Below are 26,045 nucleotides of genomic sequence, written 5' to 3' on the forward strand. Positions count from 1 at the left end.
CACTTATGAACATGGGGGCCATATATTAATATATTATTGCTGTGAGATCTCAACATTTTACATATGTTGCTTTTAGTTTAATAAGTTCAGTATGAGTTTTAAGAGGTACAGCAGTATCTGACACAATCCGCAGTAGACTCTGACAAAAGTCATGGTCTATTTTGATGGAATCCACTGCGGTCCCATCAGATGTGGAATCACATAGACAAAGGGTTGTTTTCATTGTATTGGGGTGGCACAATGGCTAGCACTGTTGCACCACAGTACCAGAGTCCTGGGTTCGATTCCAGCCTTGGGTGACTGTAGAGTTTGCACGTTCTCGCCCTGTCTGCATAGGTTTCCTCCAGGTGCTCCAGTTTCCCCCCCACTCCAAAGATGTGCAGGTTAGGTGGATTAGCCATGCTATGTTGCCCCTTAGTTCCCAAGATGTGTAAATCAGGGGGATTAGTAGAGTAAATGTGTGGGGTTAGGGGGACAGGTAAGATGCTCTTTCAGATTCGGTGCTGACTCAATGGGCTGAATGGCCTCATTCTGCACTGTGGGGAAACTCTGCACTTGCTGGCGTGCTGTTACTTGTGCTTCCTGGCGTATTTTAAAATTTCTGTTTTTGTTAAATGCGTTTAGGTTTATCGCAACACCATTTGCTAAGTTCCTCGGAATAGACTGCAGGCCAATCCAGAAGGCTCAGCAAAACATTGTTCTGGAAAAAGTGTTCAAAGATATAACTACGGTGAGATTATATCAATGAGTTTTGGAATTATTACAAGATAAAGGTTTTTAGTAGAATGTAAGCTAAATAAAATATCTTTGCACTAAATGTTTCCAAATACAGAAGAGGAACTCCAACACAACAGAAAATGCTGAAAAATCTCAGCAGGTCTGACAGCATCTATGGAGAGAGAACAGAGCCAACGTTTCGAGCCTTGATGACTCTTCATCAGAGACATCAAGCATCGGCTCTATTCTCTCTCCACAGATGCTGTCAAACCTGCTGAGATTTTCCAGCATTTTCTGTTTTTGTTTCAGATTCCAGCATCTGCAGTAATTTGTTTTTATCAGAGAAAATGAACTGTGTGTTTCCAAAATCAAGCGTCTCATCTTACATAATACTCATCAGGAGCAACTTTATATTATTGCTTTAGTGTAGAAAAACATTCCAAGGTGCTTCGGAGGTATGTAAGTAGAAAACAAAATGGAAATGGGCCCAAGAATGAAATGTTGGGAGGGCGATGAGGTGGGTAAGGATGCGGAATTCAAGGAGAATGGTGAGGGAGGAGTTTCCAGAATATAGGACTTAAATGGCTGGGAAGTATGGCCAGGGGTTAGCACTGCTGCCTCACAGCGCCGGGGACCCGGGTTTCTCCCCATGTCTGCATGGCTTTCTTCCAAGTGCTCCGGTTTCCACCCACGATCCAAAGATGTGCAGTTTAGGTGAATTGACCATGCTAAATTGCCTCTTGGTGTTTCAAGATTAGGAGGATTCGTGGGATAAATATGTGGGGTTATGGGGTAAGGGTCAGTGCAGTCTTGCAGTGTAGGGGTTCTATGATTCTTCTATGAAGGGTGGGAGAGATTCCTGGTCAGCCATGTGATGGAAAGAAAATTGGAGCTTGTACTGTCACTATACATAGCTCCAGACTAGAATGAATGTAAAAGTACGTGTTGTCCCAGCAACTCGGACTCCTCCGGATACTGGTTGGCTCTGTTTGCTGGTGGATCAGATTGGTGCCAACAGTGGGTTTGATCCTTGTTCCACTGGGGTGAATTTGGGAGCAGAGTCTTTGCCTAGCATGGGGTGGAGGTTGTGATGCTGTGGGTCGGACCTGCCTTTGGGCAGAGAATAAGCACAAAGCACACCAGTACGTTAATTGGCAAATTGTAATTCGGCTAAATAGCTTCTGACATTTCCTTGAGTTTTATGTGGCTGTTTTTGTAATAATTTTGTAGGAACCAGGTAAAAACCACCTGACTCGTTTGGCAAAACAGCTGGATTGGGATACAAAGAAAGTGATACAATGGTTCAAGCTGCGGAGATACCAGGACAAACCAAGTCTGCTGACAAAGTTCTGCGAGAGCATGTAATTGATTCTTGCAATACAATGTTTTACAAATAAACATTCGGATCAGGAGTAAGCCATTCGACCCTTCGAGCCTGCTCCACCATTCGATAAGACCATGACTGATCTGTTTGTTATCTCCCGCCTAACCTCGAGAATATTTTATCCCCTTCTTTACAAAGAATCTATCTAGCTCTGTATTTAGAAACATTCAGATTCTGCTTCCACTGCCTTTTGAGAAAAGGAATTCCAAAGACTCACCACGCTCTGAGATTTCCTTTTTCATTTCTGTTTTAAATGGGCGATCCCTTATTTTTAAACAGTGACCCCTTGTTCTAGATTCTCCCACAAGAGGAAGCATCCTCTCCACATCCATGCTGTCAAGACCTCTCACACTTCTAAACTCAAGCGGATAGCGTGAGGAAACTTTCCTCCTGAGATAACCTGCCCATTCCAGGTATTAGGTTAGTGACCCTTCTCTGCACTGCTTCTAATGCATTCAAATCCTTCCTTAAATAAAGGGACCGATAATGTACATAGTACTCCAGATATGGTCTCGCCAGTGTCCTGTACAACTGAAGCATAACCTCTCTACTTTTTATTCAATTCCCCTCACAATAAACAACAACATTCTATTAGCTTTACTAATTACTTGCTGCACCTGCATACTAGCCTTTTGTGATTCACGCATGAGGGCACCTAGATCCCTCTGAATCTCGGAGCTCTGCAATCTCTCACCATTTAGACAATAAGATTTTCGATTCTCCCTGCCAAAATGCGACAATTTCACATTTGCCCACATTATACTCCATTTGCCAGATCCTTGCCCAGTTGCTAAACCTTCCAATGTACCTTTTGTGAACACACAAACATTCATCTGTTGCAAGTTACCTCCCCCAGCAGTTGTGTTGCGACATTACTGGACTAGCAATCCAGAGGCTCAGGCTAATACTCTGGGGATAAGAGTTCAAATCCCAACTGGTGGAATTTAAATTCATAAATAAAATAAAATCTGAAATTGAAAGCTAGTCTTCGTAACAATGGCGATAAAACCATCGTTGATTGTGATTAAAAACCCATTTCGTTCACTAATGTCCTTTCGGGAAGGAAATCTGCCGTCCTTACCTGGCCTGGCCTACATGTGACTCTAAACCCACAGCAATGTGGCTGATTCTTAACTGCCCTCTGCAATGGCCGAGCCAGCCACTCAGTTCAAGGGCAATTAGCTCTGGCCTTGTCAGGGTGCCCACATCCCACAAAAGAATAAAAAGTAAATACCCGGTGGGTAACTGAGAGAGCCTGCCAACTCTCTTGGCAAGCAAGTTGCCCATGAGTGGGATTGCTATCCTGCTGATTTCCTTTGCTTCCTCTAGCAAAGCATCTACTTCATTTGATGCCTTTTTGGCGAATAGAATTTGTAGAGATTGCCCTAAGAACTGAAAAGATCATTTTAACATGAAGGTGGCATGGTGGAGACCAGCACGTCCGAGTGCTATTATATGCTGCAGATTTACATAGAAGATAGGCGCAGGAGGAGGCTATTCGGCCCTTCGAGCCTGCTCCGCCATTCATCACGATCAAGGCTGATCATCCAACTCAATAGCCTAATCGTGCTTTCTCCTCACAATCTTTGATCCCGTTCGCCCCAAGAAGTTAATCCCTTGTTCTCTGCACTTCTTGATCTCAGTCAAGCAGAGGCCAGAGACCTGAGCGGAAGAAGAGTCCTGGATAGGCTCTGCTCTTGCACACCTCCGAGCATGAGGGGTTCCGATGAAAGCATAAGAGCTTTTGGTGGGAAGTCTGATGGCCAGGGTGGCAAAAGAAAAATTGTGGGGCTGTGGAGAGATGGATGAAATTAGTCAGTAATTTAGTGGGACAAATTTTAAAATGTTTTAATAAAACTCTCATTACAGAAAGGCCAATTACTACGAACATTTCATGACTGCATTGAAAGATGTGCAGGTGTAGCAAAATCAAAATATTGGATGGAATTTGGGCGTCGTTGCACCTATTTTAATAGGCGCTCAACTTCAGGGACAAACACCTACACCCCAAAGGCAAAAGGTTCAACCTGAAATTGAATTCGGTCATTTTCTTTTTAAGTATCCCTGACAGTCACCCACAAACAGTCATGATGGCCCTTAAATGTCGAACTTAATGCCGGTCTTTGGTCCTCCCACAGAAATAGGGTTGACGTGTCTCACTCAGAATTCTTCGATTGGCCTAAGGAATGGTTGCCAACTATAAATGCGTTTGAAGTCTTCCTGAGGAGCTGGAACACTTCTCCCGATGCACAGCACTCCTGCCGGTTGCAATTGGTCTTTCTCTGGCATATTCCCTATCCCCACCTGCTACTGATCTGGGATAACTCCTAGTGAGGCAGGGTGACTGAAATTAGTTGCTGTAAAAAGGTGAATTCCCCATGGAAGTATGGTATGAACATGTTGCTTGTCCACATTATTTAATTGAGGCCCATGGCCTACTTCAGACCAGCTTTGGCCCTCCCATCTTTGACACACGGACTCTACCAAGCACTGTTCCAGGTCCAAATATAACCTTGTGTATTTAAAGAGAATTAATATTAGTTCTATCTTGGTCCAGCTAAAAATTAAGTAGGCGAGGTAAGCCGAATCTTCCAACATTGCCAGAATCTCCTTCTCTAAGTGGGAGTGCCACTGAGAATAGGGTTGTTCAACCCTCCAGCAATTGATGACTAACCTGGAGGACTCTACTGTAAGCAACCCTCGGGGCATAACACACTAGAAGTGACATACATTCATATTCGGGGACCAGTTCTCGGGGAACCATTCTCTGCAAACAACAGGAATATGATCAAGCCTTGTGCCTTTTTTTTGAATTATCCGAGGGCTTGGGAAGCCTATAGTTCCCCATTGTCTTCTCCATGGCAACACCTCTGCCAATTGGACTTGACTCGCCAACCAATCAGCTTCCTTTTCTCCAGGAGTATAAATTGTTGTGATCGTTCAAAGTTTTGATATTCTTACATTTGTCTTAATGAGCGCAAGATGCACCTCCCTCTTTTCAGCAATATTTAAATTCTGTACAACTGAATATTTTTTCTTTATTTTTTACAAATAATATCAGATACAATGAAAAAAGTGTCCATTTGACTAGCAGTCAAAGTCATCCATTTGGGTAATAAATAGGCTATTTCCAATTGGTTTGGGAAGGCAGTGTACGGTGAATTAGATGTGTTGGTTCACCAAATGGCAGGATTGGGAGAAGGGGTGGATGGAGGTATGTGATAACACCTCCCAGGATTATGTCCAACCAGACGTGACAATGTTAACTGAGACTGGGCAATAAATACTGAGACCTTACAGTGCAGGTTGCTCCATAGGATAGTGCGTGAAAATGCAATTAATTTGCAGAACTATGGGCCTTTATTGTAGTGGTTTGTCATATCTGTGGGCAGCACGGTGGCAGAGAGATTAGCATTGCTGCCTCACAGCACCAGGGGACCCGGGTTCGATTCCAACCTTGGGTGACTGTGTGGAATTTGCACTTTAAAGTTTATTTATTAATTTATGAGTCACAAGTAGGCTCACATTTACATTGCAATGAAGTTACCGTGAAAATCCCTCAGTCGTCACACCCCAGCGCCTGTTCGGGTACACTGAGGGAGAATTTAGCATGGTCAATTCACCTAACCGGCACATCTTTGGACTGTGGGAGGAAACTGGAGCACCCGGAGGAAACCCACGCAGACACGGGGAGAATGTACAAACTCCACACAGACAATGACGCAAGCTGGGAATCGAACCCAGGTTTCTGGTACTGTGGGGCAGCAGTGCTAACCACTGTGCCACCGTGCCGTCTGTTCTTGTGTTTGCATGGGTTTCCTCTGGGTGCTCCGGTCTCCTCCCATAGTCCAAAGATCTGCAGGTTAGGTGGAAGGGCCAAGCTAAATTGCCCCTTAGTGCTCCAATATGTGTAGGTTAAGAGATTAGTGGGATAAATGCATGGGGTTATGGGGATAGGGCGGGAGGGTGGGCCTGGATAAGATGCTCTGTCGCAGAGTTGGTGCAGACTCAATGGGCCAAATGGCCTCCTTTTACACTGTAGGAATTCTATGAAATCTACTGGCATGAGGTACCCCAAATAGAGAATGAACAACACTGAGCAAATAGTTTAAAGTGCATGCATTTGGGTTTTTTCTAAAATTAAAAGAGTATGTTTCTGTGCAATGTTGCATTGTGTTCGTAAAGCTTTTATTTTCTTTTTGCAGGTGGAAGTTCACTTTCTATCTATGGGCCTTTTCATTCAGTTTTTATTACCTGTCAAAGGTAAGGAAACAACTCCGTGTATGATTTTGGCTTGGAACATGTGCTGGTACATGCCACATGTAAACTTTTGGGCTGGGGAGGTGGAATGGGGGGAAAATATTCTTTGTCCGTTTTCTCCACTCTTGACCCTCCTATCTCTTGAAGGTGGGTTGCTGCATGTTGGGTTATGGTTCCATTGGCATGAGTCACCACCTGGTATCGTACCTCAAGTGGCACTTACTGAGATCTGAGCCGCGACGCTGCCAGTCAGCGAGCCGGTTGACTGCCTGGCATCAGAGTGGAATCTGGTCACCTTTCGCACAGCTTCACATTCGCAGCTGACCATGAGAAGTGGGATAGCTGGCTGATTTCTTTTTTTCCCCCCGCGACTCCCTCCATCCTTATTTCGTAACACTTGAGGCAAGATGCAGCCTTGGCCCCTTCTGTTTTCCTAACTGAGAATGGGCTCGCTCAGTTGGATCATAGTTTTTGAGGCTATTATGACCAAGTGCGAAGGGGTGAACTGGCTCTCATCTATTCAACCTCCTCAGTTGGTCACTGCAAATGCTTAAGATTCTTCTTCACAAGAATATGCCTTTTCCAAATCAGAATGTAAGAACAGTGCTAAGTGGTTAGCACTGCTGCCTCACAGCACCAGAGACCCGAGTTCAATTCCGGCCTCGGGTCACTGTCTGTGTGGAGTTTGCACATTCTCCCCGTGTCTGCGTGGGTTTCCTCTGGGTGCTCCGGTTTCCTCCCACAGTCAGGTTAGGTGGATTGCCCAAGCTAAATTGCCCTTTAGTGTCCCAAGTAGGTTAGATGGCTTATCCATGGTAAATGTGTGGGGTTATGGGGATGGTGTGGGATAGAGTTTCCTCCCAAAATCGTAAGATGTGCAGGTTAGGTAGATTGCCCCTAGAACAAAGAACAAAGACCAATACAGCACAGGAACAGGCCCTTCGGCCCTCCAAGCCCGCGCCGCTCCCCGGTCCAGGATTGAATCCTGAATCCAGGATCCCCGCCCAATTTTCCAGCCTATCTACATACCAATATCCTATCCACCGAGCTGTCCCTCACAGCTACGATGCTTTGTTCATTACAACCTATTAACTCACCCCCACCCCCCCATTCCAGACCATGTGATCTCCAGGGAGAGGCGAAAACCCAGAGTGAAAAACCCCAAGGCCAATATGGGGGAAAAAAATCTGGGAAATTCCTCTCCGACCCCCTGAGGCGATCGAAACGAGTCCAGGAGATCACAATGGCCCTGATCGGAAAATGCTCCCCAACCCTAGTCATTTCCACTTCCACGAACACCATATGAATTCCCTGCTAATCCCCCCTAGTGTCAGGGGGATTAGCAGCGTAAATATGTGGGGTTATGGGGATAGGGCCTGGGTGGGATTGTTGTCAGTGCAGGCTCGATGCTCCTTCTGCACTGTCGAGATTATATGATTCTGGTACGATCCAGGGAATGAACTTGGAACCTGGTTGGCCCCTTCGGTTCAGCAAACTCACAGGATAAATTTACCTCAGCGTTCGGAGAGGAGCTTTGGTCTTGAAAGCTTGACATCTATTTGCCCAGCGCAATTGAACAAATTTGCAGGTTTGTTAATCTATAATCAGTGCCCAGTCAACAACTCCAGCACAAACATTTTTTCTGGCAGCTTAAACACTCAGGAGGCAAACAACTCAACTGGGAGTCAGCCAGAATCTTCTAAGGCCAGTGCTTAGGCCTCAACTGTTGCAAAACAGGATGAGCATCAGTTGGATTTAAAGAGATCCACGGGTGAACTGTAACTCATTTTCTTTGCTTTCTTGGCCTCATCATTGGTTCTGGGTCTGTTTTTCTTTCTGTTTGTGCTGTAAATGTCTCTGATTCTAGACACTTAATCTTGTGTCAACATTCACGCACGCATTTTGAAAAATATTCTCTGCATAAATTTATTTTTTTAAATTCTGTTCTAAGCTGAAAGTATAATGACTTTTTAAATGTGTGTATGCTTCCCCTCTCAACAGAGTTCCTGGCTATGGGATAGCAGAGAATGCTGGTACAACTATCCCTTTCACGTGAGGATCATTTTCATTATATTTTTGTTAACGGTTGGGTTGGGGTGGCACCTTTTTTTGTACCCTATGATCCCAGATAAAAATGATTCCTGTTGTTACCTTCATGTTTGTATCATCATAGAAGGGGGAAAAAAATGAACATTTTGAAGGCATTCGTTGGTCAATCTCTTGCATATTACAGTCATCGATTCATAACAGCAACAAATTAATATTTACCGCTTAGTTACCACCTGATGGGATGGGGGTAGTCAAAGGCTTCGCCCTGAAGGATTGCTTTGTTTTAAAAAAATTTTTTAATGGGATGTGGGCTGGCTGGGCCCAGCAATTGTTGCCTATCTCTAACTGCCCTCCACTTCAGAGGGCATTTGAGAGACAATCACATTGCTGTGGGTCTAGAGTCACATGTAGGCCAGGCAACAGAGGCAGGGAGGCAGTGGCGTCGTGGTATTGTTGCTGGACTAGTAATCCAGAGACCCAGGGTAATGTCTGGGGACCCGGGTTTGAATCCCACTGGTGAGATTTTAATTCCATTAAAATATCTGGAAATAAGAATCTACTGATGACCATGAAACCATTGTCGATGGTTGGAAAAATCCATCTGGTTCACTAATGTCATTTCGGGAAGGAAATCTGCCCTCCTTACCTGGTCTGGCCTACATGTGACTTCAGACCCACAGCAATGTGGTTGGCTCTTAACTGCCCTCTGAAATGGGCAATTAGGGATGGGCAGCATATGCTGGCCCAGCCAGTGACACGCACATCTCATGAAAGAATAACAAAAAGGTAGAATTAAAATAACCAGGGTAGCATATAGCTTCATTTAAAAAATGTTGATCCCCATTTTGCCTCTTGCCTTGCTCGATACCCAAGCCCAATTACTGCCTTCGTTTCTTTCTCACACAAGATTACATAGGAAATACAGCACAGAAGTAGACTTTTCCTCCTAACTAAATCATGTTCCTCAGCTTTCCTCATCCAAATCTCTCTCTGTAACCATCTATTCCCCGCTCCCTTGTGTGATTGTCCAGCCGCCCCTTAAATGCAAGTATACTATTCATTTAAATACACCCTGTTCGTTCCACATTCTCACCACTCTTTCAGAAGTTTCTTCTGAATTCCCTATTGGATTTCTTGGTGACCATCTTATGTCATAGAGATTTACAGCATGGAAACAGGCCCTTTGGCCCAACTTGTCCATGCTGCCCAGTTTTTACCACTAAACCAATTGCATGCATTTGGCCCATATCCCTCTATACCCACCTTACTCATGTAACTGTCTAAATGCTTTGTAAAAGACAAAATTACACCTGCCTCTACCATTGACTCTGGCAGCCTGTTCCAGACACTCACCACCCTCTGAGCGAAAAATTGCCCCTCTGGACCCTTTTGTACCTCTCCCCTCTCATATCGATGGCCTCCTGGTTGTGCTCTTCCCCACAGGAGGAAACATTCTCTCTGTATCCCCTTGATCAAAACCTTTCATCATTTTAAATACCTCGATTAGGTTAACCCTCAGACACACTTATTTCCAAGAGGAAAATGACTCAGTCTGTTCATCCTTTCCCGATGTTTATCCATGTATTTCTGGTATCATTCCTTGTGAATCTTCTCTGCACAATCTCTAGTGCCTATACATCTGTAAATAATGCATATTTCTTCATAAAACATGGAGAGAACTATTACTTTAAAGAAATGACTTTTATGTATTTATTACTTGATTTTTTCTTTCTTCACATTTAGGCTTGGTGCATGCTTCATTATACTTAATAAAACAACAATTTTAGTTGTAGCTCTTTTTGGTGAACATCCTGTCAACCTGTGCCTACTTTCATAACTTAAGTGACCCCCAAAGATAACATATCAATTTTTGATCTTTCTGGGGATAAGTTTATCTGTCCAACAAGTTTGACCAGCTCCAACCTTCAGGCCAAACCAAATTTCTGTCACCTTACACATCCGATCGGAGAACGGCTTCACGTTCTCAACTGGAAAGTTAATCCAAGACTCATTTTGTTCCCACCCCCCCCCCCCCAGTTGTTTCAACTAATTCATAAGATATTTTTAATAAGAATACAACAAAAAAACTTTTAAAATGGTGGCAGTTACTAAACCTTTCAATTTATTTTCAGAATAAAGTATATGTTACTTGATGTTTAAACACAGAAGTGGGATGGACTTCTCTATTAAATTATAGCCAAATGGCAAGTCTGGTTTTATTTGGTTGTGGCAGGGCCCTGCACTATAGAATAAATGAGTTTCCTATGATATGTGTCTGGTAATATATTTGCTCATTGGATGCAACATTGAAGAGTATTCCATTTATCCAGCTTTGTCCACTTTGAAGACTAGACATGCAAAAGATTGAGTAACCACATGTGATCCTAAAAATGGGTTTGTGTCCAGTTGGTCTGATGTGGGGCAATGGAGACCTTAGTTTATCAGCCATTCCCGTTCTAGATATAATGGGCTTGGACAACTTCAATCTAGATCCAAGTGAGTGCAAAGCAACAGCACAAACCCACCCAAAATTGGCAGAGAAAGCCACAGCTTGGTGTCATGGAAGGCAAAAGCTTTACTGATGAAGCAGGTTTAGAAAGGAAAAAAATAGCTTGCATCATTGCAGAATCTCACCACATCAGGACGTCTTGAGTCTCTCATCTGAAATATGGCACCTTCATCGATTTGACATTTCCTCAAAAATGCCAACTTAATTATTATAATAATTATAAATGTCAGAGTAAGGAGTCAGCCATCCAGGACTCCGATGAATGGATAAAAGCAAAACTTTGCAAATGCTGGAATCTGAAACAAAAATAGAAAATGCTGGAAAATCTCAGCAGGTCTGACAGCATCTGTGGAGAGAGAGAATAGAGCCAACGTTTCGAGTTTGGGTGACCCTTCGCCAGAGTTGAAGACAAAAACAGTAGGACGAGATCTATACTGTAAGGGTGAGGAGGGAAGTTTGTGTAATTGACCAAGATGTCATTGATAAGAAGACAAATGAAACGTAAATGGTGGGGGAAAAGGCTGAGAATGATGCAAATGGCATCCATTAAGATATTGGAGACCCCTTCACCCAGATAACAAGAAAGTTCAGAGCTCTCTCCCCCCCCCCCCCCCCCCTCCCCTCCCCTCCCCAGAGCACAATCAGTCGTTAAGTATATTCACAACTGAGGTTGATAGACTCTTCAGCATGACTGTGGATCTTAAATGCAACTCAGAGACAACCGTGTGTCAACAACTGAGTAAAGCTTCAGGGTATAGGTAGATTTTTGGACCACCGAACTTTACATTAACATGCATTACCCGTGATTGATGCCGACACTGGGTTCGACAAATGGATAAGTCCCCACCACTGACAGATGAGCAGCATTTAAAAAGAAAATTGAAAACTGTCGCAAAAATTAAGGGTGGGATTCTCCAATCACATTCATTCCCACCGCCCCCCCTGCCTTCGAGAATGAATGTGGCGCTCGGCCAACACTCCATTCACTGCAGCAGCACCGGAGAATCCTAGCTGTGGACAAGGTTGGAGGTTTCCGACGTAAACTCAGTCTCGTTTTGAAACTGCCCAAGTTCTACATAATCAGAATTCAAACAAAAATTGGAACAGAATGGTAGGTGATTTATTGACCTACTCATGGTTTAGCATTTTGATTGATTATTCTTTACAATCAGTGGTGACAAAATCCTGTTTAATTTTCAGACAGTCATCTCCCTTGCCTGCTCAGTAGAAGCAGCTTCATACAGTTCAGGATCAATGTGAGATGTCACCCGGTGAATTTGTGGGCAGTTTCTGCCAAGTGGGCAGAATGTAAAAATAAAGCACTGTGGTTTGGGGAACAAAACCGTTGATTGCCTTTTGTGTCTGTCTCTTTGGCGTCACTCAGAGGAAACTTGCTTGAAACAGAAAGTTACATCCTGTTTTTTCACCCTTTTTCACAGGAACTTTCATCGGAAGTCTACATACACTTCATGATGGAGTTTGCTTTCTATGGTTCTCTGATATTTTCACAGTTTTTTGATGTTAAAAGAAAGGTAAGCCTCTGGTCACTTGATGGTGTGCAGGCATCGGTAATTTTATATTAGTAGCCAAGATGATGATGTTGCATTGGTGGCATCTGGTGTTCAAATAGCTACTTGAATCTAACATGTGATGAGATGTCCAGCACATAAAAAGCCTCCATGTTGCTTGGGTTTTGGTATCAACGCCTCCGAGAAATGCGTGGCTCCCTTTAGTTGGGGTCAGCAGCATGGAGCCATTGTTTAGAAAGGAAAACTTGAGATACTATGCTGCAGAAATCCAATGCTATATTTATGCTGTATTTATCCAGCTGGTGGATTGAACTGGACAGTGGAGTATGTGATGCATTATTATGTTGTATCCTAGCCATTGGCTCAGTTGGTAGCGCTCTTGCCTCCAAGTCTAAAGGTGAGAGTTTAAGTCCTATTCCATGATTTGAGCACAAAAATGAGTCAAGGTTGGCATAATGGTGCAGTACGGAGGGGCGCTGCATTTGTCAGAGGCACTTGCCGGAATTTTACCGCCTCGCCCACCTGAGCCTCGTAAGATCCCATCCAAGGCCAATGGAGAATGAATGCCATTCTGCGAGTCGGGGTGGGAGTGCCGGTACAATTCTGGCCACTGTCTTTTTTAGATGAGACCCTATCCGCTCTAAGGTGGACATAAAAGATTCCATGGCACTATGCTGAAGAAGAGCAGGGGGGTTGCCAGTCAACATCACAAACCGATTAGATATGAAATGGGAGCAGAAGTAGGCCATTCGGCCCCTCGAGCCTGCTCCGCTATTCAATGAGGCTAATCTGTTTGTGTTGAATTCCACATTCCCCGTCCACCTTCCATAACCTTAGATTCTTGTTCTGCAAGATCTCCCTCCACCTTAAAAATATTCAGTGACCCCGCTTCCACTGCTTTCTGAGGCAGAGAGTTACGAAGTCGCTCAACCCTCTGAGAGGAAAATATTCTCCTCATCTTAAATAAGGGTGACCCCAATTTTAAAACCGTGCCACCTAGGTCTGGATTCACCCACAGGAGGAATGTCCACTTTGTCAATACAATTCAGGATCTTGTATATGTCAACCAAGTCCCCCTCACTCTTCTAAACCCTGTGGAAACAAGCCTAGCCTTTCCAACCTGTCTTATTTGATCGTTATTATATTGCTGTTTGTGCGAGTTTACTCTGTGCAAATTGGTTGCCACATTACAGTAGTGCCTACACTGCAGAAGTACCTCATTAGCTGTAAGGTGTTTTGTGACATCCTGGGGGGGATTCAGCGCAGTGGGCCGGGAGACTCGAGAGGAGGCCGTCTCGAGGGTTGCCTGCTGGGTGCCACGGCCTCCGTGCATCTCCAGCAGCTGGATTTCTGGCGCTGTCAGATCCGTGCCAGAAATCGGCACGGAGCTGCATAATTTATTTAAATTCTGATTTAAATACAATTTAAATATCATTAGCAGGCTTAGGACTGACATCTCTGGGCCTCTTTTTTTCTCTCTCTCTCTTTCTCTCTCGTGCATGCATTTAAATTGACTTAATGGGCTGCACGCCCAATTTTACCGGCAGTTCCCCCTTTACCATCGCATTCGCCCATCCAGAATCGTCGCGAAACAGACATGCTCCATAGAAGTCTGATTCGGGCGCTCCAGTTAGTGAGGAGGTGGGTGCCAAGTGTCCAATGGCTCTTTGCTTGAGATCGGTTGGGGGGGAGGTGTGGGGAGAAGAAGGGGGTTCCGCTGCCACTCTGCTTGAGATCGGTGGGGGAGGGGCCCACGATTGGTCTGGGTGGTGGGCGGGTGGGGGGATAAGAGGGTCAGTAATGTTGTGGGGGTAGGGCAATTTCTGTGGGGGCCAGGGGGAGGCATTATTCGGCTTGGGAGCGATGTGGCAGGGGAGCAGCATTCTTTCATTATTTTTTGTGCATGCGCAGTTGGAGGCGCCGATCGGAGCTGCAGGATTTCAGGAGCATAAAGCCCCGCCCACAAGTTGTGCAGCGCGATTCAGAATCGCTGATATTTGTTCAGGCAGAGTGCATATGGGGGCACCTGAGAATGGGTTTAAAAGTCAAGTCTGAAACACTCCCAGTTTCAAGTCCACCCAGCACTTAGAAACAAAATGGTAAAATGGGGCCCTACATGTCTGATTTTGACATTTTCACACTCAAAATCGGGCGTGACGAGGTTCTAAAAACCCGCCCTTAAAATGTTTTTAGGAGAATTCCCCCCCCCCCCCAATATAGTTGTGAACAGCGTGCTTTATAGTCACTGCTTGGATAGAAATTATAATACTAAACTCTAATGTAGTGAAAATCAGTGATTTATTAACATCTTAAAATATAACCAACCTATTACTTAGTTTTGATTTTTCAAATTAATTTTAATTTTTTTTCAATTCTTTGGTCTCTCTTGAAGGACAAATTCACTTGTGCTGGTTGTCTTTGTGAGTTTATATCATTCTTTTGAATGGACCTACCATATATTAAGCTGATTCTTCTCTACACCTTAACTTTGACTGTAACACTACATTTTGCACCCTCTCCGTTCCTTCTGTATGAACGATGTGCTTTGTCTGTATAGCGCACAAGAAACAATACTTTTCACTGTATCCCAATACATGTGACAATAAATCAAATCAAATCCTAGTAGTTCCTCACATTCTATTCCTCAAATCTTAGGTATCTATGATGGTGGGCATAAACATTAGAAGTTAATGAGACCCTTGCTTTAAAAAAACCAATCAGCCTCCACCATTGTTTGATCTATAATCAGGAAATTATGAGGCGTAATCTTTATTGTTTCCCTGGTTCATGATTCTGTATAGTTGTTGAGGTTTAAACAGTCACTGCTTTCTATCAAGCTGTAATCAGATATGAAAGTTGTTTATGAAGGGTCAACAATGAAGTATTGGCGCAATTCAAGCTCATTATGGAGCATGCAACTGGATAGCATGGAACCATTTGGAATTGTCTAAAATAATTTAAATATGAAATAAAGGTCACTAATGTATGATAGAGCAATAGTCCCATTGAAAGGAAGATCAAATTACAAGCTCGGCTATTGGTTTTTGTGGATCGAGCCCGCTTGCGTACACACCTCTTTGCACATACCACAGTCCAAGGTTCCTCTCTGCAGGCAACGCTCCACAAGTTTACCAGATCCTCCCCTGACAACATAAAGACTAGAAATGATATGCATAGCTGCCACAATATATTCACATTATGCAGCAATTCCATGCTGGAAGGAGGATTTTACCACAAATTATTGAATAATTGGAGCATTCCGACAATGTCTCCGCACAAATGGAACAGACCCTGTGTCTATCTGTAAATTTAGTGCCATCCTCGAAATAAAGTCACTTGCTATTTGTGAAAATGTGTTAAACTCTATATTCCATTATAATGATGATCGGTACAAACCCCATCTAATCCCTGACCTGAATTAGCAGGACTTGGCTACAATGTGGCTGCTGCTGCTGACCAGTGGTTCTCATCGGAAACTTCGTGTGTACAGACTTTGGGTGGGGGTGGGGGGAGGGAGAGAGACAGGGTTATATTATGGTTTCCAATATGTTAATGTTTCTGGGGCCAGAAATTCAGTCAGGATCTCCCATAGCAAGCAGAAGTCCTCCTCCACTCAATATGTCCCAATTTGGACAATCCAGGTTTTGCCGATCCCATAGAATCCCTACCATGCAGGACAAGGCCATTCGGCCCATCGAGTCTGCACCAACTCTCTGACAGAATATCTTCCCAGGCCCTCTCCCCCGCCCTATCCCTGTTAAGAACAGTTTTTACAATTTTACTTTGGGCAGTAACAGTTTCAGGAGTTCTGACTGTTTTGCACTTTCTTATTCAAGGCTGAGTTAGTTTTCGGTTGATGGAGAGTCGAGGGTTATGGGGGCAGGGTGGAAAGTAGATCTTATTGAATGGTGGAGCAGGCTTGATGGGTCAAATAGCCTACTCTTATTTCCTATGTTGCCCGTCAAACTATTATCCCACCATTTCACTGCCTGCGGGGAATGAGGGGGTGGGTGAGGTGTATGATGTTTGGGTCTTGCTGTGGGGTGTAGAAAAGAACAAGGGAGCTCTTTATCCAAGGTGTACAGAGCTTCACAGTCAATCCTAGACTGGTGCCTCAAACTCCACTCTGGGTGGAGCTAGCCCCCAGGGTCACCTGACCTGCGGTCTTAAAGGGGCAACATGCACCCCAATCTACATATATCATAGGGGAGGAGAGAAAATTGGGATAGGGAAAGGAAGCAGAAAAAAAAACAAAGTCTGTTCCCAGATTATCAAACAAAAACTTCTTGAGTTGAAGAACATTTTCAATAAAGACTATACTTTTAACCTGGGCACTTGTTCTTCCTGTTAATGCTTCCCCCCACCACCTCCAAACACAATGTGGAATATTACCCTCTGGTCCTGGATTGTTACTCCATTCTGGTGTAGCGTAACTTGAGGAATGGGAAAAATTGGGATGTGTCGATAAGGAGCTATCGACTGGTCATCGATAGCAAGCTGGGGGAAACGATGCTTCTTGTGAAAAAGTATTTTCAGTACAATTCTAAAGAAATTCCAAAAAGTAATAACTCCAGATAATGCAACACCCCCTTCAGTAAGATACTTGAGGGACAGTTTAGATAATGTGCTCATATTCCTGGTACAGGGGTCAGACTTTCCTGACTCAAGAGCAAGGGTTTGGATACAAGCTTGGGTCCCTGAGCTGCGACTGCAATCTACAGCCTACCTCAAGTCGGAACATCGCCGAGTGGACTGAAATGAGTCAAGATTCAAATAATCAAGGTTGCCTTTCACTTCTTTGTTTTTAGGATTTTTTTGTCATGTGTATCCATCATCATGTCACCATTCTACTGCTTACAATCGCCTATGTTGCCAACATGACACGGGCAGGGACCATTGTTCTCCTCTTGCATGACGCATCTGACATTGTATTAGAGGTAGGTGTAAAGAACTAGGCATTGGAGATGGAATATTTTCCTAATCTGAGAATATGAAGCCACCGTGCGTTTTCTATTGTTACACCAGAGATAATCCCACAAAGGTATCCATCACCCACACAATTATGTGTATCAGTTACAATCTTAATGGAGTGATGAAAACAGTTCTTCAAAACTGTTGTTGAAAATGGCACATTCAAGTGAGTTGCTGAATTACTGCAACCAGCTCCCAGGTATCTGCTTTCATTCAGCTAAACTGATGGTATTGTTTCTATTTAAAGAAAATTGGATGTGGCCACACAGAAGAAGTCAATTTAACTCACCCATATGTGCAGATATTTGCTTTTTATCCGTAAATTATCTGCTCTAATCTATCTCCCCTATATTATTATTTTCTGCCGGATCATTGTTACTTACTTAGAATGTGGATATAACATTTGCCGTTATCCAGTCCTTTGAAAGAATTCCATTTGCCAAAAGGTTTTGAAAAATATCTTGCTTCTGCTGTCCCCAAAATACTTCAATTTTGTGGCACACATACCATCTGGGCCTGGCAGCTTTTCTACTTTCAGCCCGATTAACTTTCTTAACTACAGGCTCCCTTTGAGTACTTTCCTTCAGGAGTAACCTTTCCCCATCATCCTCAGATGTTCCTACTTTCAACTTTGCTGTAAAAATTGAGTAAAATACTTCTACCATTCCATTGTTCTCAAAATACATCATGATCCTTTAGTCTTCAGTTGGCCTCACCTCTTCTTTCACTATACTTTTATGTACCTGCATATAATAGCCCTTTGTGATGCCAATTATCTTTTATTCCCTTGTCTTCATAATTTCCCTTTATTTTCCCTTTTATATATTTTAAATTTCTTTTTACGTTATCATCCTTACAGTTATCATGTCTGTCGCTCTTTTTAATCTTCACTTTTGCTCTTGCACCTTTATGTATTAAACGCTGATCTTCAATTGATATTCTTTTGCATTTGCAGGATACCTTGAAGTTGTCCCTGTCCAACCCATATCTAAATACAGTGCGGCCCCGTTATAACGCGATGGTTGGGGTCCATAAAATGTTATCGTGAAAAAAGCAGGGTCGCGCTAAATCGGGGTCGTGCTAAATTTGCTAACTTTTAGCGGGAAAAAAAAGGGTCCAATGATTCATCGCGTTATATCTGAATTCGCGCTAAATCGGGTCGCGTTAAATCGGGGTTCCACTGTATCTGTCATTGCTGGTCCATTTGACTGATCTGCTATTCTACCAAACATTTTGGGCAGGATTCTCTGACCTTGTCCATACCCACCCCACTGCCAGCGAGAATGGAGAATTTGGCACTCAGCCAAAACTCCATTCAATGCAGCGGGGCTGGGGAATCCCAGCCACGGACCAGGTTGGAGGTTTTAAGCACTGGTATGAATTAGGATTCTTTTCAATCCATCGACATTAGCTAACTTTTTGACTGACTGTTTGACTTCTCTTTTTCATTATATCTCTGGTTTGGTATTGGTCACCATTTCATAACTATTTGCTTATCTTCAGACCATTTGTAATGTCTCGCTTCATTGTACTGAATCAGGTTTAACACGTAGCTATCCCTGATGGAGAAACAACATTCTATTTAAGGAAGTCATCCTGGAGGTATCCCAAGAACCTTGCCTCATTTTTACTGCAAATCTCTGCCTTATTCCAGTCCACTGTAGAATAGTTAAATTTGCACATAAGTATAATTTTGCTATTACAGTAAACCTCTGAATTACTTACAAATCTTGCCTTCAGTTTCTTTCTCATGATTGGGTGACTTATGCTGCTGATTTGGTGGCCTTATTATTGAGAAACCAAGTTGAATAACTAAGAACACAGCTACTAATGGAATGAATGAAGAATATGCAAAAATAAATGAAGACTTGATGATCAGACACAGAAGGGCTGATTCCTTCTGTACTGTATCATTCAATGCATTATTGAATGATCAGGCAACTTAAGTTTCTATAATCTTCAGATTTTTAAGCACCAGGCAAGACTAGGAGAGAGAAACTATTTTGTCTTCCTGGAGAAGAGTGAATTAAGAGTTGGGCTTGAAGGAGGAGATGGTGCAGTTAATTTTGAAATAACACCATCGGATGGAAGAGGAACATTAAGATACCTTGGAGGAATCTAGACATGGTATTATTGATGAAGTAGAAAAAGTGATAGAGGGAGAGTGGCTTGTTACCAGGATGAATGACGGGGGTTAGAGGCTAAAAATCACCGAGGGATCACACATTCACCAATTATGAGAAATTATGAGAGCAGTATTCAAACCTTGGGTGGATTTGAGGTTTCGAGAGAAATGTTGAGAGAAAAGGAGTTTACGAAGGAAGATTAAACAAAGTTTCTTGGCACGTTTCACAATGGAGAAGATGTGGAAATTCTACCTGTGGATGGAGTAGATAAATGAATGTCAAGAAATGAAGAACAAAATTTGGAATTAAGGAAATGAATGAATGTGGAGTGTGACCATCAGCAGGATGCTGGATGAGTTGGATGATGAGTGGTTATTGATGTAAGGAAACAAAATACAGAGGGGAGTATGAAGTTCTGGGGAAGCCTTTGGGTAACATGACTAGAGATTAATCCCGTCAATGACCATATAGACTGAAAGCTAGATATTCATGAACAAAACTATTGGGGAATTCTGAGAACGTGTCTAAACTTGATGGACGTCATTCCCCACCCCCACCCCCCCACAAGTTTATTTAGTCTTGGGAAGGTAGCATTTTAGACCTTTTGGATGAGTTCTGATTATACTGCAGCTGATTTGATTAATTAGTGATAAAAAGCTGCTTCTTCCTCCACCCTCTGTGTGGAGTCTGCACGTTCTCCCTGTGTCTGCGTGGGTTTCTTCCGGGTGCTCTGGTTTCCTCCCACAGTCCAAAGATGTGCGAGTTAGGTAGATTGGCCATGCTGAATTGAGCCTTAGTGTCAGGGGGACTAGCGGGGTAAATATGTGGGGTTACAGGGTTGGGATTGTTGTCGGTGCAGGCTCGATGGGCCAAATGGCCTCCTTCTGCACTGTAGGATTTCTATGATTCTAAGTTGGTCTTGCATTACCTGTTAAAATTCAACTCGCTGTAAAATCAGCAATTGCACTCCGGTTAACTTCGATTTTTACATCCATGTTGTGTCAACCCAGAAAGGGATGTAGTTGTTTTGGTTGTTGAGAAACATTACCGTTGAGATTGGGTGGAAAACCTAACCTGATCCACCTGTAGGTATGTTATTTACATCTTTGAGTGAGAGTGGATCCCTTATTAAAACGAGCAAACTCCTTACATCTCTGGCAACCAGTTGTAATGTTGAGTTCGGTTATGATCTGTAAACAACACTCAAAACCATTTATTAACAAATGCTGGTAGTTCAGCAGAGACAGTAAGAAGTCTCACAACACCAGGTTAAAGTCCAACAGGTTTATTTGGTAGCAAATACCATAAGCTTTCGGAGCACTGCTCCTTCATCAGATGGAGTGGAAATCTGCTCTCAAACAGTGCAAACAGACAGAATCAAGTTGCAGAATATTGATTAGAATGCGAATACTACAGCCAGCCAGGTCTTAAATGTACAGACAATGTGGGTGGAGGGAACGTTAAACACAGGTTAAAGAGATGTATATTGTCTCCAGACAGAACAGCTAGTGAGATTCTGCAAGTCCAGGAGGCAAGCTGTGGGGGTTACTGATAATGTGACATAAATCCAACATCCCGGTTTAGGCTGTCCTCATGTGTACGGAACTTGGCTATCAGTTTCTGCTCAGCGACTCTGCGCTGTCGTGTGTTGTGAAGGCCGCCTTGGAGAACGCTTACCTGAAGATCCAAGGCTGAATGCCCATGACTGCAGTTCAGCAGAGAAACAGCATTAATATTTCGGGTTAGGATAACTTTTCAACCGAAATGATCTCTCATCAGAACATTTCGACCCAAAACTCTGTTTCTCGCCACAGATGCTGCCTTGCCTGCTGAGTATTTCCAGAAATTTTTTTTTTTCGTTTTTATTTCAGATTTCCAGCATCTGCAGTATTTTGCGATTGTATTATTGAAAACCATTTAGTCAGTTGACTAAACCACGCAGTGGGTTTAAGTGTGTGGATGTTTCCTGGTTGCTCTGGGGACATGCATTCTCTCACCAAGGTTCATTATTTGCAATAAGAAAATGGATAACTTGCCCTTGAATGGCTGCTACTTGCGAGTTGCATGTTTGTCGTGGACAGTTTTCTTACAGATTTACTGATATTTTCAGGACACTCATTATTGTCTCCTTTAAATCTAGCTGGCTAAAATGGCAAACTATGCAAAATGGCAAAACCTCTGTAACGTCTTCTTCTTGATGTTTGCTGTGGTTTTCATTGTGACCCGCCTGGTGATATACCCCATCATGTAAGTAACATCCGCCTGAACTTTTCACAATTAGCTAAACTGCTGTTTACCAAGGAGCAGTAAGATTTCCCAATGTCTTTTTAAAAAAACGCATATAGCTTCCTCCTCCTCCTGGGTGTTGACTCCTGTTGGGATATGATTTCGTAAACTCTGGCCATTCTGTGATGCCTCGGCCAATTGTGTGTGCTTCGTGTTTGAGCCTGGACTGTGAATTGGGCAGATTATTTGACCATTCAGCATTTTGAAATCAGGACCTCACCCAACGTGGGCACACGTCAACTTTTCAGCAATTAAGACCAACAGCAACTTGCCTGATTTTCCGTCCCTAATGAAGGCTGAGATAATCTGACTCGGCACAGACAGGGAAGCAAATTTGGGATTTTTTGGGTTGTACGTATTGGGTGGTGATTCTCCCAGCGCAATGGATCGGGGGACATCAGCAGAGGCCGTTGTGCGGGCTCCCCGCTAGGCACAATGGCCTCCATGCGTCTCCGCGGCAAAGATTTTGGCATAATCAGCTCCGTGCCAGAAATTGGCGTGAAGCTGATTTCAATATTTAAATTGGGATTTGCATCCCACTAGCGGGCCCGGGACTGACACCCCTCCCCCCACCCCCACAATCAGGAGTGGTTCCCTCCAGTGGGGTTTACAACAGCTCCACGTGATTGGAGGACAGACGGCCGACCCCACTGGAGGGCCCCCCAGGAGGTTGGGGCAAAGGGGAGTGCCCCTCGGCAGAGCCAGCCTGGCAGTGACACCCCAAGGGGCTCCACCCAAGGGGCAAATTGGCAATGCCCAGGGGACAAACTGGCAATGCTCAAGGGGCACCTTGGCAGTCCCAACCAACGGGGCGAGACCAGAGGAGGACAGGGCCTATTGGGGGAGTGAGATCTATAGCAGGGGCTATTGGAGGGGGTTGGGGTCCAGCTGCCACTCTGCACTTGTAACTTTGGGAGGGGGAGGGAGGAGATGATTGGGGCTGGCCATCCGGGTGGGGGAAGTGGTTGGGGCTGCTGGGGACGGGGGTGGGGAGGGGGTTGGGGGTTGGCGGGGAGAGGGCGAAGAGGTCGGGAGTGCCCAGGTATGGTGGGGGGGGGGGGGGGTCAAGCCTATGGAAGTGGGGGGTTGGGACTGCCGTGGAAAGGGGGGGTGGTCGGGTAGATCAGAGTGGGGGGGGGGGACATCAAGACGTGTCTGAAGAGGTCTGGGATTAAGGGGGTCAGAGGGGCAGCAATGGAGGTTTGCTGTGCTTGCCAGCGATTGGTAGGCCAGCAGTGTGGGACCACTGCGCACGTGCCGATCTCCACTCTGACAGATTGGCGCATGTGCAGTGGCGCACTCAGCACTATGCTGCCGGCTTCGTAAGTGGGAATAGGCCCCGCCCACTGATTTTCAGAGTGAATCCTGCTAAGGCACTCTGCAGTGCTCAGAGTGTGGGAGATTCATCCTGAAAATCCCGCTTAAAAAAACCAGCAGCAGTTACTCCAGTTTTCACATGAATTGGGGACTTTCCTGGGAGAATCCCAGCTGTCACCTTTGTTCACTTAGTGGAAGCAAGGGGCTGCATTTTCCTTGGTTTATAAAGGTTTCGAGGGAAAAAAAGGGATAAGAACAAATGCTGTTCTTGTCAGCGACTTACATATCCCTGAATGAATAAATAAAGGACAATTTTTCATTGACTTTAAGTGGATTGAATTTGAGAAATCCAAATGTCCACTTTTAAATAACCAGATTTTGAAAATGAATGCTCTAAAATTTGTACTGTATTTGTTGGCATAATAACACAAAATAAATGAGTGGACATCAGCACTGTAATAGCAGAACTGAACCTCAGTCAAGCATGTTAAATTGTCATCCACGTGCAACTCATCCTAATGTTCGGACCAATGCTTGTTAAATCATTTAGATGAACGCATTCAGAAAGAGCTGAAAAAGTATTTTATTTTTAACTAGTTTGCAAGAATTGTTTTAGACTGTGAAAATTCATAATTAGTTGGGATATGCCTGTAGTAAGTCTGCAGAAGTAAAAGTCCTTTCACCAAAATCCCTTTATTTACAACTCTAACACTACACAGAGTGCTATCAGTCAGCAGTCTACCTCGGGGCGGGGGGGATGTCAGAGGAACTGACACTCCTGGTTAATACGAGGCAAAGACTCCCTGATTGGCTCATCAATTGGATCCTTAATCAGGGATGTCTTTTGTTGGGATCCTTAATCAGGGACATCTTTTTGTTTTCAACCAAATAAACAAAATCAACTTAACTTAGGGACAACTCAAAAAGGGGCAGCTCCCTAAAAGGAGGGGAACCGCCCAAAATAAGAAGACAAAGCGGAAAGGAAACTTAAAACATCAAATTAAAATGTGATTAAAGGGGTCAATAATACACCCCAGTCCCTGCGGTGCCCAGCGGGCACGGAAGGCAAAAACTGTGCCCCCCGACACCGCATGCTCCCTTGGGGCAGACAGTCGGGTTGGACAACCCCCTTGATTGCCCGCTGCCTGGACCTGCAGATGGTATCCTTACTCAGGGAGTGCATACTCCAATAAGCCAACCTCAATGGCCTGATTGAAATCATTACAATGCTCAAACCACTGAAAAAAATCTTTAACAAGAATATAACATTTTCATATGACATTGCAGTGGTGATATTGCTCAGTTAGTTAACTATTTGGGACAAGAAAATATTTCATAAAGGAACAGATTCCTCACGGCTGCTAATGAACCCTAATTTTGAGTTTAGGATCAATTTAATTACAAACATAGAAAATTTATCCCTATAGTAACTAGGCAAGCTAAGTGAGAAGGGATTAAGTATCTTGGGACTAAGAGCAGGAACCCACTCTGTGTAACTAGGATGCATTTCCACATCATAGAATCCCCACAGTGCAGAAGAGGCCATTCAGCCCATCGAGCCTGCACCGACTCTCTGACAGAGTATCTTATCCAGACTCTCTCCCCGTCCTATCCCCGTAACCCCACACATTTCCCATGGCTAATCCATCTAGTGTACACATCTTGGGACACTAAGGAGCAATTTAGCATGGTCAATCTACCTAACCTGCACATCTTGGGAGGAAGCTGGAGCACCCACAGGAAACCCACGCAGACATGGGAAGAACATGCAAATTTCTCACAGTCCGTCACCCCAAGGCCAGAATTGAACCCGGCTCCCTGGAGCTGTGGGGCAGCAGTGCTAACCATTAATCATTGAAGAGGAAACAGTCCAATTCATTTCCATAGCCTGTGCCCTGATAAACTTCAAGCTTTCACGTCGAATTAAATTTAAATGTTGCCGTGAATTTAAGAAAGCCCCAGTGATTTGAAGAAATTGATTGAAATTCAGGCATTCAAAACCTAGGACTGCCTCACTTGCCTCAACTCCATTGAACTGGATCTCAGTTGTACTGCTCTTGAGCCATTGCATTTCATGTGGTGTTTGTCACCCCTTGCCAAGTTACGTGTCTTTGAGCAGCTGTTGTGAAGAAGTCTGTGGTTATCATTCCCATGCTCTCAGCAGCTGAGGTAGCAAGAGGCCTGTAAACGGGTGGAAAAGGAATGAAAAGCATTTTTGTCCCTGCACAAAAAGAACATAAACATTACTTAGGATTGGCAAAAGGTTGTCGGCCCTGACAAGCCTCCTAACCATTTCTGCCCAACTCCTAACCTAATTTCTGCCTTTTGCTAATTTTAGTAAGCTAATTTTAAATAACTTAATGCATAATTCTTCCTAGATCGTACTGGTATGCAGGCTTCGTTGGGACTGAATATTGCTTTTAACCGTATGTTTATTTATTAGTGTCACAAGTAGGCTTCATTAACACTACAATGAAGCTATTGTGAAAATCCCCTAGTCGCCACACTTTGGTGCCTGTTCGGATAGACTGAGGTAAAATTTAGCATGGCCAGTGCACCTAACCAGCACATCTTTTGGACTGTGGGAGGAAACCGGAGCACCCGGAGGAAACACATGCAGACATGGGGAGAATGTGCAGACTGTGCAGGCGAACCCGGGTCCTTTGCGAGGCAGCAATGTTGACCACTGTGCCACCGTGGTTAACATTGCTTAGCGAGGACAAAAGAATTTTGATGGACTTTCATTCTTGCTGTCAAGTTGGTAATCTGCCCTGCCAGATTTTCCACTGTTTAAAGATTGTGCTTGATTTTATTCCACTGATTTCAATAAATTTTTTATGATCAAGTGATCCACCATGTTAGATTAAAGCCCAAGTGGGGAAGATGGAAACCTCTAT

General features: G+C 43.9%; 1 protein-coding gene across 2 annotated transcripts in view; it reads left to right on the forward strand.

The window, feature by feature from the left end:
- Positions 1 to 26,045, forward strand: part of LOC144500683 (ceramide synthase 6-like) — a 48,138-nt gene that overhangs the window by 16,493 nt on the left and 5,600 nt on the right. Inside the window, exons 2-8 of one of the 2 annotated variants that reach the window (XM_078223994.1) lie at positions 625 to 730; positions 1,948 to 2,078; positions 6,307 to 6,364; positions 8,363 to 8,413; positions 12,359 to 12,451; positions 17,257 to 17,385; positions 21,686 to 21,792. In XM_078223994.1, the coding sequence (XP_078080120.1) occupies positions 625 to 730; positions 1,948 to 2,078; positions 6,307 to 6,364; positions 8,363 to 8,413; positions 12,359 to 12,451; positions 17,257 to 17,385; positions 21,686 to 21,792 (675 nt within the window). The remainder of the gene's footprint in view (positions 1 to 624; positions 731 to 1,947; positions 2,079 to 6,306; positions 6,365 to 8,362; positions 8,414 to 12,358; positions 12,452 to 17,256; positions 17,386 to 21,685; positions 21,793 to 26,045) is intronic. The other variant, XM_078223995.1, reaches the window with a different exon arrangement.

Source organism: Mustelus asterias, chromosome 11 (genome assembly GCF_964213995.1).
Source record: "Mustelus asterias chromosome 11, sMusAst1.hap1.1, whole genome shotgun sequence".
NCBI classification, from domain to species: Eukaryota; Metazoa; Chordata; class Chondrichthyes; order Carcharhiniformes; family Triakidae; genus Mustelus; species Mustelus asterias.